Genomic DNA, 15,128 nt, shown 5'->3' with positions numbered 1-15,128 from the left:
GTCACAGTTATTAATTTGGTAAAAAGAAAAGCTCAATATGCTAAACGTGGGTAACTAAATTAGAAAACATAAAATTTCGGGATGGTTTTACGTACCATCATTTAGTTTTTTCGCCAACTTTTCATTTCAAAGTTTACCAGCGTAACCAAAATCCACCCATTCTTAATTACCTTTTTAAAATAGTCCAAAGTCATTTGACTTTTTGAATACCATTTTTCTCGACACTTTTCTTTTCACAATCGTACTTTACTCCATCGCTTTCATGGTTCGATTTCAGAATAGCAAAGTCCAGTAATCCCTATTTAGGCTTTGTGTTTTTTTTTTCTTCAAAAGGTGTTGTAATCATTTCAATCGTTGGTTTTTTTTTCTTCCATTTCTTTGTCTTATAAATGATCTTTCTGTTTGTATGAGATGCATCCGACTTCTTAACAAAGTATTAAATTTTGGTACTTAACAAATGGACTCTTTTAATATGTTTTGAAATGCCGACCATTCAAATCCTTTGCAAAGTTGTGTTTCTTTTTTTAACACATCCTTTATCTAAATTTTATTTATATCGTAATAAATTCTGTTGCCCTATTCATGTAAGTTTTTGTTCCTAAGCTAATACTACCCTGTGTTATTCAAAAATGGCCTCACACGCTGAGGTGTTTTTCTTTCTGTTACTATTTTAAAAAACTGTACATTTTTTGTATACTGGAAATAAAAACACTTTATAAAACTTTTCATTTTTCACTTTTTTCAAGTCTTCTAAAAAAACATATTTGACTCTTTACAACATGTACATTATGACTCGAAAAGCCTCTTTTTCAAGAAAATTGTCTTGTATGGTTCCACTGCAGTCATGAGTCGTGCTGTAAAAGATAATAAAAATTCCGCTTATCAAAATCTTTCCCAAAACGACATACCCTCCAATCTGTCCTCCTCCTATGTTCCTTTAAAGCGTTCGCGTTGGGATATTCAAGTTGAGGATGCAATTTGTGACACTTTTTCAAAAGAGCCCCCACACGTTTCTTCTGAGTTGTCTTCTTCCCACGGTAAGCTGCTCCAGAATACTTTTTTATTTTAAAAACAAGAAACCCACATAAAACATTAGTTAGTTATTGATTTATTCATTTAATTAATTACTTATTTAATTGTTTATTTATTCATTTACTTATTTATTTATGTGTGTGTGTGTGTACTTGTTTCTATCGCCTTGAATAAATAAAATGAAGATTCTGGAGAAAAGGAAGAGAGCTGTGTGATGCCGGTGGATACGACCGATTATGAATGTTTTTTACCTTTAGATACGCCCCTGTTGAAAACAGAGTTATTAGGCCGTCTTCAATTAGCATTATGGAGCTCGAAATGTCATCATTCCTTGACGTTAAAAAGATTAGAATCGGAGCAAAGAAATGTGTCTCATTTGAAATTTTTATTTTATACACTTTTGATGCTGATAGTTAAAAAAAAAATTTTCCAGTCGACCGCGTTCCTTGAAAATCTTCGTTATTTGGAAATTGCTCATTTTCGTTTAAGTCCAAAAGAGCATGACACGTCCCAATCAATTTCCCTCACTTCCAATGATGAGTCTCAACCGAGCGCTACACAGCATTCGCCTAACGTTTTAGACCCTTCAATTCAAATTTCAAAGCTTTTGTTCCAATTTTTACACTTCCTTGAGAAACAATTGTGTGAAGAATTATTCCAGTCAAAAGAGCGCCCTTCAAGTCAAAGCACAATCAATCAAGAGCTTGAGGCTTTTCTTGACCAGCTTAGTGTTTTGCATGGTACTCAACAAGATTCGATGGCTTTAGACTCTTCACATGACAGTCTCGATGTTTCCATCGTCGAAAGAAACCGACTTATTATTCTACTTCATGACCTTCAAAAACAACGCGACTCTTTAGAGTTACTTGTTGACCAATGTCGCAAACAAGTAATAAAAAAAATGTTGACCTTACTATAAAAAAAATTCATATTTTTATTAGATCTCCATATATCTTTCAAGAGACCCTTTAACTCCAGAATTAATCTCTCGCTCAAAATTATTCAATAATAATGAACGTAATTTTACTATTTTTGCAAACAGGGTGAACCAATTTTTCTCTATCTTATTTAGTTTGTATTAAAGCACCAGAAATTTTTATAAGTTTCATTCCAAATGTTGTTCGCTCACTAAAGCATTTACACGCCCAAAATAAACAACAGTACAAATCACAATTCTCCGTTCCCTCCTCCTTTTTAAAAAAAACCATGTTTTCTTTCCAGGTTAATCAAATTGCATCGTTGTGAAGAGTTGATTTCAAAGCTAAAGAAAGATGTATGTGATCGTGAAGTGGATCTTCATGCATTGCATCGACATCACTCGAACCAGTCCCCAAAAGATTATTCGAGTGAATCGGATATTATGGGAAAAGCGGAACAATTAAACCTTTTAGAAAAACAGGTGCTTATTTTTGTTTAATATTTTTTTTTACTTAACATGTTTCTTTTCATCAAGGAAAAATTGCTTCAAGAAAAAAGCCATTTGCTTGAACTAACAAAACAACAATTAACTTTGTCTTGTAAACGAAATAGTGAGGTTTTCAAGCCATTAAAAGAGCGGTGTATTGCTGCTGAAACGCAAGCCGGAATCTATTTAAAAGAGAAGCAGAGTTCCTCTTTTCAATGCATTCAACTGCAAGGAGAGGTTATTTTTGTTTGTTAAAAATCACAAATTAAAAAAAAAAAACTGTTTATTTTATATTTTTGTCTAGTTGGAAGCGTTGAAGAATCGTGTGAGTTTACTGGAAAATGAAAAAGTGACAGTTTTGGAAGAAAAAGAAAAAGAACTGAAACGAATTTTTTCTTTGTTACAAACATTGAAAGACCAACGACAAGTATTCATGCATTCTCCAAATTCATTAGAGCACACTGACGAATCACGCGAGACGCCGACTCAAAGAAACGTGACGCTACAGTCATTACTGCGACAGCGAGACCATTTAGCAACGGAGCTGGACGAATTATCTGCTGTTTTGGAAACGAATTATACAACAATTTCGCAATTAGAAGATCGTTATAATGAGAGGTGAGTTGCCTTACAAAAAAAGAAAACATTTTTTATTCCCTTTATAATTTCTGAATACGATTTTTTATTGTGACGTTAGAAACGAACGTTTTTTAGCTCTCATGCAAGAGGACGCTACAAGCCAAAATGAGAAAGTCGCATTACAAACCCAAGTAAAACATTTATCAGAACAGGTATTCTTTGCATTCAAGCGGAACAAAAACATATTGTCCTTTTACCGTATATGTATTTTATTTTATTCACAAAAAGGTCGAAAATCAACAAAAGCAAATTGATCAATTGACTGATATTCTTGATAACGAAACCAAAGGTTCCAAATCGTATACTGCAATACAAGTAAGCGTTGTGTTGTTTCAGTCTGTTTTTAAAAGACTCTTTTCTATTCCTTAAATTTTTTTTGTCACGCCTTTCCAAAGCCTTGTTCCTACAAGTTGATTAGGTCACCTTCGCCTTACTCTCACTTTTCCTCTCTACCACACGGTTTTTTTGTACCGTTCCCTCTCACTTTTTTGCTTGTTACTCTTCTTTTGAAACGCTTTGTTTTACAGCTTTTTAAAAGCAAATTTTTTTATTTGCTAGTGTTTGTATCTTTGTAACCTCGTAAACTGCGTGTTTTGTTCTCTCAGTTACTGTCTAAGCATTGCCAGTATCATATGTGATTGTTTGTAGGACAAAATTTCCGATATTTTTAAGCAAACTGAAACGTTACACAAATACGAGAAGGAAATTGTTGACAAGAGCAAACAGGTACCACCAAAGATTTTTACAAATCGTTAGTTCTTTAATTAACGCTGTTTTTTTTTGTTTTGATTCACAGATTCTGCTACATGAGAAGGATATGAAACGAATACAAGAAAAGTATGCTGTATGTACTAGTTAATTACAGACGACTGGATTCTTTTTTGTTGGGGTATTTAGGTTTTACAACATTCAAATCTATTTCTTTTAAAAAAGCTAAAAGTGAGCAATGATGCTGAGGTACACATAAATGACCATGCTGATCAGCGGCCATCATACATTTCATTGCCTCCTAGACTCATCAATATATTTTAAAAGATTTAGAAGATATGGAAAAATTAGATTTAACACAAATCTCTCAATTCGATTCGAGCATAACCGTTTATGATCCGCATGGAAACAAATCCCGTCACTCACAGGTAACAAATGATACTGCAACGCAAAGTGATCGTACCGCTGTTTTGCAATTGGAACTTGAAGCATTAAGGGTAAGAATATTCGTTTTCTTTTGGTTTTCCTTTTTTGATATCTCATTTTTGACAATATATAGCGACGATACTTATGTAGTCTTTGTAACGAACGATGGAAAAATTCTTTTGTTAAACGTTGTGGACATTCTTTTTGCGAAGGTTAGTTTAAAGCTTTTGTTTTGTATCTTGATGTATATCATGTCTTTTTACCTTTTGTTTTGGTAATGTGATTTCCAGATTGTTTAAAGCAAACATTGATGTCTCGAAATCGCAAATGTCCTCACTGCAGTACGTTCTTTTTTGTGCCTGTGAAAGTCGTAGTGACTTTGATATTTCATTTGATTAGACCAAAAATACCAAGCTGTAGATATTCAAAGAATTTTTTGCGAATAATAGCTCTACTAATGAATCGTTCATAAATTATTGCTAATAAATTTTTTTTTTTTGTAAATGAAAAACTCTCTACTAATGGTTTAAAAAAACGTTACAACAAATTTCCCATTTAAAAGACTTAATTGTTACAAAGCTAAAAAAAATAACATTTTCCTTCCATAAATGTAACTTTGTATTGTTTATTAAGACGTTTAGGGTTTTTTTTTTGTTTTGAGTGATTTATTGTTTTGTTGAGCTAGTCACTCAATATTAAAATATTTTTTTTGTTAAAAAAAAAACTTTATAGAAAACATCACGTAACACATCCATTACATAAGTTATTTTTTTTCTTTTATTACTGTATAAACCTGTTCCAATCAACAATGTACACCTTAACAACGCCAGTCAGAATCTGTTTTTTTTTTTAACTAAAGATATTGACTAGTAGTTGTGTTCATGTTAACTCAGTTCGCTCGAAAAAATTTGGCTTTATGTCGAGTGGTTTACAAAAACAAAATGAATATTTTTCAATTAAGCGAAAGGAAGCTTAGTACAATGCTACCTTATCAAACCTTACATGATATAGTGTCTTTAAAAGATAAAGAGAATCTCAGATCGCCATCGATGTCATCCAGTCATATAAAAAGACCTATTTATATGGACTATCAGGCAACAACACCGGTTGATATTCGTGTTTTAGATGCTATGATGCCTTTCTTAACGTGTATGTATGGTAACCCGCATTCCAGAACGCATAGTTATGGTTGGGAAGCAGAACATTATGTTGAGAAAGCCCGTGAATCTGTTGCGTCTCTTTTAAATTGTGAATCAAAAGAAATAATTTTTACTTCGGGTGCTACCGAATCAAATAATCTTGCTATCAAAGGTCTTAGTTGGTATTTTCATCAAAATAAAAAAAAGAATCATATCATAACAACACAAATCGAGCATAAATGCTTATTAGCTAGCTGTCGAGATATACAAGAGCGTCTAAATTGGGATGTAACGTATTTACCTGTAGATCGTCAAGGCCTTGTTAATTTAGATCAAGTAAATTCGTTGCGTTTTTTGAAATAAAAAAGAAATACCCATATCTTTGCTTTTATTAGTTACGTGAAGCGATACGTCCCACAACGGCGTTCGTTTCGATTATCTGTGTAAATAATGAAATAGGGGTGCATCAACCAATGGAAGCTATAGGCGAAATATGTCAGGAGCATAATATACTTTTCCATACAGATGCCGCTCAAGCTTGCGGAAAGGTTCCCGTTGATGTTAAAAAATGTCATATTGATTTATTATCTTTATCGGGTCATAAAATTTATGGTCCTAAAGGTAAAATAGTTGTTTTGTTCTGGGTTTTGAAATAAAAAATGTCTATTAGTATACTTTACATATTAGGTGTCGGAGCACTTTATATTCAGAGTAAAAAACCTAGAATAAGACTTACTCCTATTATTTCTGGTGGAGGTCAAGAAAAAGGTCTACGAAGTGGAACTTTACCAACCCCTTTGATTGTCGGTTTGGGTGCAGCTTGTGGTTTAGCTGAAGAAGAAATGTCACGGGATTTGCGTCATATTTCTTCTTTATACGAAAAGTAACATTTTTTTGTTTTTGTAAAACTACAATATTACGCTGTGCAAATATTTCTTTTCTTGTTTTCATCTTGAAGACTCTACCAAGGTCTCTTTTCTAAAGTCGAAAAGTTACAATTAAACGGATCACAATCCCAGCGGTAAGCTGTTTCATATTAAGTTATTTTTTTAACTTGTTTAACATGTTGTCGAATGGTATGATTAGAACAAAAACAAACCTTAATATTAGTTTCGAAGCTGTTGAGGGAGAGTCTTTGATTATGTCCCTTGAAGATATCGCTCTTAGTAGCGGTTCAGCCTGCACATCAGCTTCTTTAGAGCCTTCGTATGTTTTACGAGCGATAGGAGTGGATGAAGAAGTAGCTCATACCTCGTTACGTTTCGGCTTGGGAAGATTTACTACTGAAGAAGAAGTAAGATTTTTTTTTTTGTTTTCACTTTATGAAAATTACACTATTAAATAGATTAATTTGTGTATTAATGCTATTGTGAAATCCGTTAAGAAACTGCGTGATATGTCTCCTTTATGGAACATAGATTCAATGAGTCAACAAAAGCCTGTGTGGACTTGATCATATCATCCTTGTATAAATCTTTCAAAATTTCTTTTACATTCTTAACACTTTTTTTTTTAATTTTTGACGAATACGTATGAATCGCCGCCCAATCCATGTTTTCTATCCATGCCTATAAAAACGTTTGGTTATTGTAATTAAAAAATTAAATTATTTTATGTCATTCTTTCTTCCTCTTTTAAGCCTCTTAAAATCTCTTGTCGCTTTATAATGGTTCGTATGTTTAGAAAAAAAATTTTAAAAATTTTTTTTTTGACTTTATCACCATTATTCTTCTTCAATTCGCAATCTATCACGAATTTTCTCAGCTTCTGCAATATGACCCATTCGGAAAAGTGTTTTCATTTGTGTTTGAAGCAAATGTTGATGTCGCATAGCTTCAATCTGATGAAACAAAAAAAATTTGCCAAGATAAATCAAGTTGCAAAAAAAAACCTTTTCACTATCTTTTCGAATCGAGTTGTAAGCACATTGTTGCTCATCAAGTTTAAATTTTTCTCTTAAACGATGAATTTCCTTTCTAAAAAAATAGAAAAGTTTAAAAACATTTTTAGTTGCATAATAATACAGTTCTGCTGATTATAAATTACCTTCGTAACTCTTCATCATTAAATACTATTGAAGATACCTTAAATGCAAAAATAAAAATTAGACAAAGCAACAAGAAAGTCCTAGGTAGAGACACCTGGTTATCACTATCTGGGCTATCACTATAACGTTTTTTTTCCCACGCAGCCAATGAATAATATTTTTCATGAGGAAAAGTACATGTATTGTAATCTTCTATGTATTCACGAAATAGTTCTCTTTCTTTCTGTTAAGAAAAAAAGATGAGAATATCTAAAGATACGAAAAAGAAATTCCTAGTTATACCCAACTCGGTAACATTTCCAAATTTTCTTTTTTAATTTCTAAAAGCCATAATTGAAATTCAGGTCTTTTCACCCAAAGATCACAGTCTTGTAAAACACCATAGGTTCCCCACGCATTTTTATTGTTTCCACTCGAGTCTTCTGCGAAAATATGAAAAGAATTACGTAGTCATTAAAAAAAAAAAAAATTTAATTTTTCTAATCTCTGTATAAAACGCACTCGATTTATGTTTTTTGTGTTTTTTTTTATGCTTTTTTGAAACAGCATCATCTGAATCACTGTGTTTAGAATGCTTTTTTAAACCTTTATGTCGATGGGCCTTTCTCTTTTGGTTATGATAAATTTTGTCAGTACGATCCGAATTAGTAGGAGATCGCTCAGACTCTTTGGTGTGAGTTTTTCTTTTTTTTTGTACTACCGCATCATTATATTTTAAAATGTCGTCATATCTTGACTTCATGGTATCTGCTGCATAAAATTTAGTATTCTTGAATTAAAACAATTTAAAATAAATTCATTTAAAAATATTTTACGAAAACAAAGCTTTTAAATTCTAGAAATATTTCTGACTAGCATCATCATTCCATACCAATCATTTTTCACAAACCTGTTATTAGGTCTTTTTCCAGACTTTATAACCTACAATATGAATGAAAGTTTTTATAGTATGTTACTTCACCGTAACATTCCAAAAATTGTTTACCATGTAGAGTTAGCAATTTTTGTGATAATCCAAAGACAAATATTAAATGTGCATCTCATGCTTGAGAAAAACAGTTACAATAAATGAATTCACTCAGTCTACTAAAAAAAAGTTGTAGTTTCCCTTCTTCTACGATGTTGTTAGGAATTTTTTCACTTGCTGAAGATACGAAAAAATTTGCATGCTTCATTTTTTCTTATATATCTTCAGTATAACGTGTCTTTTATAAAAATTTTGGTTGTCAACAAATGTCATCTAAAATTTTTTATAACATAAAAAATCGAATCGACACATTTTCATCAAAGTGAGTTTGACTAGAATGATAGTTGACGTTATTTAACTTTGTTTTACAGACGACAAGCCACTTAAGTTGGAAACTCCCGACCTTGTGAATAAGATAAATTATTTAATGTATTCTCTTCACTCGATTTATAATGTAGTAAACATACAAAGAGGCTGAACACAGTTGTAAAAAACTTTTTTCTAATTTTTCAGTATCCCATATAAATTATAATGAACGAGTTTAGCAGCATGGTAAGATTTAGCAAAATGTTCATGTCGTGTTGAAAGGGAGAAACAAACACGTTTTTTGTTTTGCTAGCCACAAAAATCCATGAGAAATGAGAATGAGCGAGGCAATGTAAATGGATTACCATCATTGATTTTTCGTACTGAAAAAGTTTTTGTATGTATTATTACTTTATGTGTTACACAAAATCTTTCAGTATTCTAAGCGATTATCATTAATAAATAATTTTTTTTTAAGGTAGGAAATTTACCTCCTACAGTTACCCGTACAACTATGAGAAAACATTTCTGTAAATACGGAAAAATAACAGACTGTGTTATTATGGTAAGCTATTTTTTTTCCTTATGTTACAATGAAAACACACGTTTAAGGTCAACAAGGATGGATCTGGACGTGGCTTTGGTTTTTGTGAATTTGAGGATTCCGAAAGTGTTGATAGGGTTATACAAGCATGGAATGATCACTTCATAAATGGCCAAGTAATGTTTTACTGGTTGAAAGATTGAATAAGGTTTGACGAGTGTTTGTAATGAATGTTTTTTTTCTCTCAAGTGGGTTGAAGTGAAGCGTGCTAGTCCAGAAAATGGCCTACGAAAATATTTAAGGGGAGTGAAATCAACCATTCCAACAGCTCAATGTCTCACAAATATGACTGCAACATCTTCATTTGGATAGTGTTTTAGAGAAACTCTATTTGTTGGTTTAATTTTTTTTTAAATTGAAAGAATTTCATTATGGTTTTACTTTTTTATTTAATATTTTTAAATTACTATATTTCTAGATTTCCTTACTAATTAAACTCCGAAATTCGTTTATTGTTAAAATAAAGAAAACTGACTAATACACTATAGGTTTAAAAACATGTGTTATAACAAACTTGTTATGTAGTACAATAAGAACCTATTTAAAATTTAAGTTAACAAAAATTAGCAATTTGTTTGTACGCGACTTCTTATTTGAAACACGCGTGATAGATTCATGTTGATATCTGTTAACAAAAAAAAGGTGGACTCGACTTATCTCAAGTTTTCTTTGTGGTATAAAATCAAAAGCGTTACATTCGACTTTAATTCTTACTTAAATTAAATAAAAGAATAATATTCAACTATAAATTTAATTCCAATGGTACCAAGAAAATTTTATTGTGAAACCGTAAATGCGAAAAATGAACCTGTCTCAAATTTCATGTCAAATGAATCCAGTACCGTCGTGAAACAAACAAATGGCTTTTGTGGAAACGCAGAAGAGACTGAGCAATGTTTTTTTCAAAGATTCGACTTTGCTGAAATAGACAATCAGGAAATTGAATGTCAAAATATTTGTAAAAGAAATAAGTTAAATGTTTGTGCTCCTATGGTCACAAAAATGATAGATGGGATGTTATCGTCTGTTGACTATGAAAAAAAAACAGAAACTGAAGTTTTTTATACGAATCCTGACATGGTTTGTACTCCTCCTCCACATTGTTTAGCAAATGTATCATTTGGAAAGGTGTCTCATTCTTTATCTCCTAAAATAACTAGGAAACGTAAAACACTCTATTCTTCTATAGTTGATTCATTTAATTCCAATGGCTTTTTGTATAAAAGTCCATGCGATGAACACTTTTGTGAACTCGATTATAGTAACGAAAATAAAACAGTCCAACCTACTATTTTTTTTGAAGAATCACCTTTAAATTTGAAATTTAAGACTCCTGTATTTCGTGAGAACGGAGTAACAAGAAGTTCATCAACGACTCAAGTGTCTCATACTACAATAATCAATGGTACACCTCAGGCGCCACAACGACGTCATCGTGGTAACTTACTCTATAGTATATTGGATGGTAACACGGAGCAAGTAAATATGGCTTTGAAAAATGGAGAAGACCCAAACGCATCACTTAATATACCAGAATGGGTCATGGGTGAACCATGTCGCTTAGTTCCAATTCTGTTAGCCAGCAAATTAGCTTTCCCAACAATAGTCCAATTATTATTGAAATACGGAGCAGTGTTGAATTCCGTAAATTTTCAAGGTCAAAATGCATTACATTTGTTATTTTCTCCACACCGATCTGTTCGTGAGTTTCATCAATGTAACAATGATCAAAAGAATGAAACCGCTGAGCCGGTTCGAAGCATTTCAATTCAAAAATCATGGGAAGATTTAGAAAGTTATTTTCAATCCTTACCCAGTTTAGACCATGAAACGTATGATGCTGATAGTACGGAATCTATGGTTGTAAATGAATCATCTTTTATGCTAAATTTCGATTTACCAGATTTAAAAAAATGTTTTCTTCCAAAAGTTCAACGATCTGAGGAAACCATCCTTGACGATATATGTCGATGTACTGATATACTGTTAACACATGGGATTCATAAAACTAGGAAAGATATATTAGGCAACACGCCTTGGAATGTTGCATCCCAGAATCCTTTGATATCAAACCATAAATCTTTATTAGAAAAGTTGCGAAATAGTCAGCAACCTTGTTATCCTAAGGAAAAAAAGGAATCGAAACCATCCTCATTGTATACTTCCTTAATCCCAATCCATTCCAATCCTTTAGTTCCCATTCCACAAACTCCTTCCTGTTGTATATAAGGCTACAATGTTTTGAACCTTTGACTTCAACTCGCAGAAAAATGTCGCATGATTTCTGAGTTTTTTTGTCCATTGTCTCTTCTCATGTTACAGAATTTGTCAACTTAAGAGACTCCAAGTTAATGCATCCTCAACATAAGCAAAAAAAAGGTTTAAAAACTGCACAATTCATGATTGTCGATTTTGTCGTAATTTATTCTCTTATTCTGTATTAACGTAGTTTGTTTTTCAAATAGTTCATGTTTTTTTAATTTAAAACTTCTTTTATTTAGGTTTTGACTTTCATTTTCCTCTAGTTTGTCGTTTTGAAAAAGAGTTACTTTTTTCCATCCCACTTGGAGAAACAAGAATGAAAAAAATTTCTTTTCTTCAGATTTTCAGCTTTACCTATTTTATCTTTTTACAAGATATTTCAACTTATACACACTTCTAAAGTCCGGTATTTGAAAGAATGTTCTTAAAGAGTTTTTCAAGCCTTGTCTTTTCTTGTGCTACTTTGCCTAATCAATTTTTGTTAATGTCAAACTGGTGGAAAGCAAGAAACGGACGCTGGGATGATTTTTTTCAATAATGCAAAAAGGTATTTTTTTTCATATCATATTGTTCAGTTGTTTAGGATACACCTTGACTTGATCATGGTTGCGTTTTCGAGCTATCGGGACAAAAAACTAATAAGTCCTAGCGTTCAAGTCTTCTAATGATCTTGTGGTATTTTCTCTAGTAGGTTTCGTATTCTTATTACTGTAAGCAATTTTTACAATTATAATATAGCATTTTTTTTTGTTAATAAAAAAAAAAAAAAAGTTTCTACAATATGATTTTGTTCAGTTTTTAAAAGACTTGTTTTAATTATTTTTCACGGGAATGTTAATGAATAAAACACACTTTTTTGGTGTGGCTTTGTTTGTGTGTGTGGGCGACCAAATCTTTTTTTTTTTTTTTTTTTGTATTGTATTAAAAAAGCGTGCGTTTAAGTAACAGATGACGCGAACCAAGATTTAAACAAGATTTTTTTATTGTTGAACACATTTGAAATGAATATTTTATATGAAAAGAATTCATTTTCAAAAAAAATATACATTGTTTTATTTGTTACTGTATAGTCAAAAATTTAATTGTGGTTGTATTGAATGAAATTTAAGAATTGGACTTGATTTTGTAATTGTTTATGTTATGTGGATTTCGGTAAATATAAAACTAGTAAACAGACTTAAAGCATTACCTGAGCAGGGGAAAAAAAAAGTGTTTTTCTTTATTTGGTGTCGAGCTTAATTTTTTTTTTATCCAAGACCAATATGGAGGGTAAAAGATAACGATTTCCAAGCGTGAACTTTAGGAATGAATCATCTTTTGTACAAGTCCCACCCTCTCTTAAAATCTTCACTTTCACTGGATCAACATGACACAGATATGTGTAAACGTAGACTGATCTTGTGGGAGTTACGGATAACTATAGGTAAGAGATTTTCATACGTTTTTTACTCAAAGTTTTTTCGTAGTTATTTGTAGTCTGCAACTATTACTTTCTATTGTACCATTCTGGTATTGTTTGGAGAAAGTAACCTATCGGTATCAAGTAGGAGATACATGGGGTCCAATCGAAACAACCGTGATGGAATTGTCGTATTACGGCTTATTAACGGCCCATTTAAATAAGTGGACTATTCATCATACTTGGTTTTCTTTGAAAAATGGTGTATGTGAACAAGTCTCGTCAGTATCACTCGATGACGCCACATGCAGTACAGACTGTCTTCATCATTTAAAAACAAGATGTGACGTTTATTCAAAAGTTTGTTTTCTTAGCATTGCGGTAAATCATTTACAATATAACATGGATCCTATGAAACTTTCTAGAATTGTTACGTTTTGGTTTTCTTAGACATTTGGACTTTTATCTATTGGATGCGTGCTAATTTTATTTGCTTTGCGTCGGTTTAACAAAGAACTCGTCAAAAAACACTTTCTCGATACGACTTGGTGGTTAGGTTTCTCTTGTCTGAATGTGGCCATCTTAATTCAAATGTTCCTCGTTCAAAATTACTTGAAAAAACTTTCCAGAACCAGCTTATTTCCACCTGTTGAATTTTCCTTTGCATTTTACCTTTCCTGTGCCGTTGTACTTTTACTTTTTCTATTAAAAATGATTTCGTTTCTTTCTCAAACAAACCTAAAGGTAGGGATATTGGTTAGTATGTAATGTAGCGTATTTTTTGAAGCGAAATCTTATTAATAACAGTTTTTTAAAAGAGATCCAAATCTCAAGAATCAACTACTGGAACCTTACAAAAACAATTTAAAAGAAAAAAATTACTCCGACCGTCCGACAGACAAAAAAAATTCCTTTAATGCTTCAAACGTGACCCATTATCGTAAGATTATTTAATTTAACAAAATACTCATGATATGCAATTTCTTCAGAACCTCCACCCAATAGAACGATTCCTCGACCTCCTATGCATTTTATTTATTAAGACCTGCAAGAAAAGAGCTATGATTTTCCTCAGGCAGTATACTAGGACCTGAATCTTGTAGTACAAAAAGTCGACTACATGACTCTTTTAGTGTTTAAAACGTAGCTTATATAGGTTTTTTTTTTAAACAATTAAAAACCAAGTGGATATTATAAAAAGTGTCGCTTGTAGAAATGTTTAAAACAAAAAGTCGAAACTTTATCTTTGTTACATGCAGTAAAACAACATAACGGGCAAGAGTGCCGTGATTGAATTCAAAAAAGAATTGAAAATTTTTGAATCCATGTGAAAACAGTTTGCTCCAATGGTGAGAAGAATTGTTGTTGGTAGAAAAATAAAAACGATATAAAAAAAAGAAGTTTGTTGACGATTAAATTTGGTCTTCGCGGGAAACGCGACGTTAAGGAAAAACAAGAGTTATATTATTTTAAAAATAATCAATACACAGTAACAAAAGTTATCTTACGCCCAGACAAAGCAGTGATGTGGCGCAATTACAAGGTTTAAATCAATGAGGCATTTACATAGAAAGTCGAGAGAATTCATTTCCCCGTTTTAGGGCTAGAATTTCTAAAATTCATGCGAATGATGGTGTAAGAATCTTTAAGGTTTTGTTGTTTCAATCAAACAATTATGTTTTGATTTAAAAAAGCTACAGTACTTATAAGGTGAGTGTTAAACGTAACAACAAAAATGGTACTAAGTTTCCAAATAACGGCTTGACAAAAAAATTGTCGACTTTAACTTTTTTAATTTAACAATGCACGACGAATGTCGACCAAATGAAAGTACTATAGGGTGCACGAATCTTGTAGGGTGAAAAAGATGTTTTGTAATGAAACATCTTGTCAAGTGTGAGGACTGCTTTAGGGAATTGTTTTTAAAAACGTTTTCTCTTATTAGACAAAAGTTTTGAAAAACTCAGCTACAACAAGGTAGTGCCGTTCTAAACTTGTATTGGAATTTATTTGAAATAAAATACAAAAGAATTTTAGTTTTTTTATGAAAAAAAATCAAAATTATTTTTTAATGCTTGATGTTAACAACGGATATGTGTCTCATTTTTTTTTTAATGTAAGCAAATAGAATGTAGGAACAATAATGTAGTAAAGAAGATTTTTTGACGCCATGAAAGTGTTTTTTTTCAATTAA

At 31.8% G+C, this 15,128-nt stretch overlaps 5 protein-coding genes across 19 annotated transcripts; 4 read left to right on the top strand and 1 right to left on the bottom strand.

Annotated features, from left to right (window-relative positions):
* Positions 1-53: 53 nt before the first annotated feature.
* Positions 54-4,797, top strand: LOC128883242 (uncharacterized). Of its 5 annotated transcripts, XM_054135401.1 has the most exons (17): positions 60-584; positions 843-1,037; positions 1,218-1,921; positions 1,974-2,049; positions 2,105-2,192; positions 2,254-2,431; positions 2,486-2,674; positions 2,742-3,055; positions 3,135-3,228; positions 3,305-3,391; positions 3,725-3,802; positions 3,873-3,920; positions 3,974-4,033; positions 4,090-4,281; positions 4,344-4,422; positions 4,501-4,551; positions 4,610-4,797. In XM_054135401.1, the coding sequence occupies exons 2-17, from the start codon at positions 845-847 to the stop codon at positions 4,654-4,656; spliced, it is 2,478 nt and encodes an 825-aa protein (XP_053991376.1). In that variant the 5' UTR covers positions 60-584; positions 843-844; the 3' UTR covers positions 4,657-4,797. The 5 variants fall into 5 exon arrangements, with proteins under 5 accessions (XP_053991380.1, XP_053991378.1, XP_053991379.1 ...); XM_054135402.1 differs by lacking the exon at positions 60-584 and having other exon boundaries at positions 668-1,037; XM_054135405.1 differs by lacking the exons at positions 4,344-4,422; positions 4,501-4,551; positions 4,610-4,797 and having other exon boundaries at positions 54-584; positions 3,873-3,913; positions 3,974-4,015; positions 4,112-4,247.
* A 204-nt stretch (positions 4,798-5,001) lies between these two features.
* Positions 5,002-6,835, top strand: LOC128883133 (cysteine desulfurase IscS-like). Its single transcript, XM_054135147.1, has 6 exons — positions 5,002-5,685; positions 5,745-5,970; positions 6,037-6,232; positions 6,308-6,370; positions 6,436-6,643; positions 6,695-6,835. The coding sequence occupies exons 1-6, from the start codon at positions 5,092-5,094 to the stop codon at positions 6,800-6,802; spliced, it is 1,395 nt and encodes a 464-aa protein (XP_053991122.1). The 5' UTR covers positions 5,002-5,091; the 3' UTR covers positions 6,803-6,835.
* Positions 6,836-6,886: 51 nt separating this feature from the next.
* LOC128883134 (uncharacterized) lies at positions 6,887-8,521 on the bottom strand. Of its 4 annotated transcripts, none has more exons than XM_054135149.1 (8): positions 8,382-8,521; positions 8,268-8,317; positions 7,898-8,146; positions 7,679-7,818; positions 7,491-7,619; positions 7,396-7,433; positions 7,241-7,325; positions 6,887-7,189 (listed from the first exon to the last, which is right to left on the bottom strand). In XM_054135149.1, the coding sequence occupies exons 2-8, from the start codon at positions 8,272-8,274 to the stop codon at positions 7,073-7,075; spliced, it is 765 nt and encodes a 254-aa protein (XP_053991124.1). In that variant the 5' UTR covers positions 8,275-8,317; positions 8,382-8,521; the 3' UTR covers positions 6,887-7,072. The 4 variants fall into 4 exon arrangements, with proteins under 4 accessions (XP_053991124.1, XP_053991125.1, XP_053991126.1 ...); XM_054135150.1 differs by having other exon boundaries at positions 7,898-8,143; XM_054135151.1 differs by having other exon boundaries at positions 8,286-8,317.
* A 30-nt stretch (positions 8,522-8,551) lies between these two features.
* Positions 8,552-9,782, top strand: LOC128883135 (heterogeneous nuclear ribonucleoprotein 27C-like). 2 transcript variants are annotated; one of them, XM_054135154.1, is made up of 7 exons: positions 8,552-8,685; positions 8,735-8,817; positions 8,877-8,915; positions 8,983-9,066; positions 9,148-9,234; positions 9,282-9,389; positions 9,463-9,782. In XM_054135154.1, the coding sequence occupies exons 3-7, from the start codon at positions 8,895-8,897 to the stop codon at positions 9,583-9,585; spliced, it is 423 nt and encodes a 140-aa protein (XP_053991129.1). In that variant the 5' UTR covers positions 8,552-8,685; positions 8,735-8,817; positions 8,877-8,894; the 3' UTR covers positions 9,586-9,782. The 2 variants fall into 2 exon arrangements, with proteins under 2 accessions (XP_053991129.1, XP_053991128.1); XM_054135153.1 differs by lacking the exon at positions 8,552-8,685 and having other exon boundaries at positions 8,774-8,915; positions 9,463-9,781.
* Positions 9,783-9,906: 124 nt separating this feature from the next.
* On the top strand, positions 9,907-14,186 carry LOC128883224 (uncharacterized). Of its 7 annotated transcripts, XM_054135361.1 has the most exons (6): positions 9,907-11,119; positions 11,177-12,958; positions 13,002-13,315; positions 13,385-13,678; positions 13,742-13,874; positions 13,924-14,186. In XM_054135361.1, exons 2-6 carry the CDS (start codon positions 12,841-12,843, stop codon positions 13,974-13,976), a joined length of 912 nt encoding a protein of 303 aa, XP_053991336.1. In that variant the 5' UTR covers positions 9,907-11,119; positions 11,177-12,840; the 3' UTR covers positions 13,977-14,186. The 7 variants fall into 7 exon arrangements, 3 of the variants coding, with proteins under 3 accessions (XP_053991336.1, XP_053991335.1, XP_053991334.1); XM_054135360.1 differs by lacking the exons at positions 13,002-13,315; positions 13,385-13,678; positions 13,742-13,874; positions 13,924-14,186 and having other exon boundaries at positions 9,909-11,105; positions 11,177-12,526; XR_008458792.1 differs by lacking the exons at positions 13,002-13,315; positions 13,385-13,678; positions 13,742-13,874; positions 13,924-14,186 and having other exon boundaries at positions 9,911-11,652; positions 11,775-12,526.
* Positions 14,187-15,128: the final 942 nt, after the last annotated feature.

This window comes from Hylaeus volcanicus, unplaced genomic scaffold, assembly GCF_026283585.1.
Source record: "Hylaeus volcanicus isolate JK05 unplaced genomic scaffold, UHH_iyHylVolc1.0_haploid 12221, whole genome shotgun sequence".
Taxonomy (NCBI): domain Eukaryota; kingdom Metazoa; phylum Arthropoda; class Insecta; order Hymenoptera; family Colletidae; genus Hylaeus; species Hylaeus volcanicus.
This window is presented reverse-complemented; position numbering and strand designations above follow the sequence as displayed.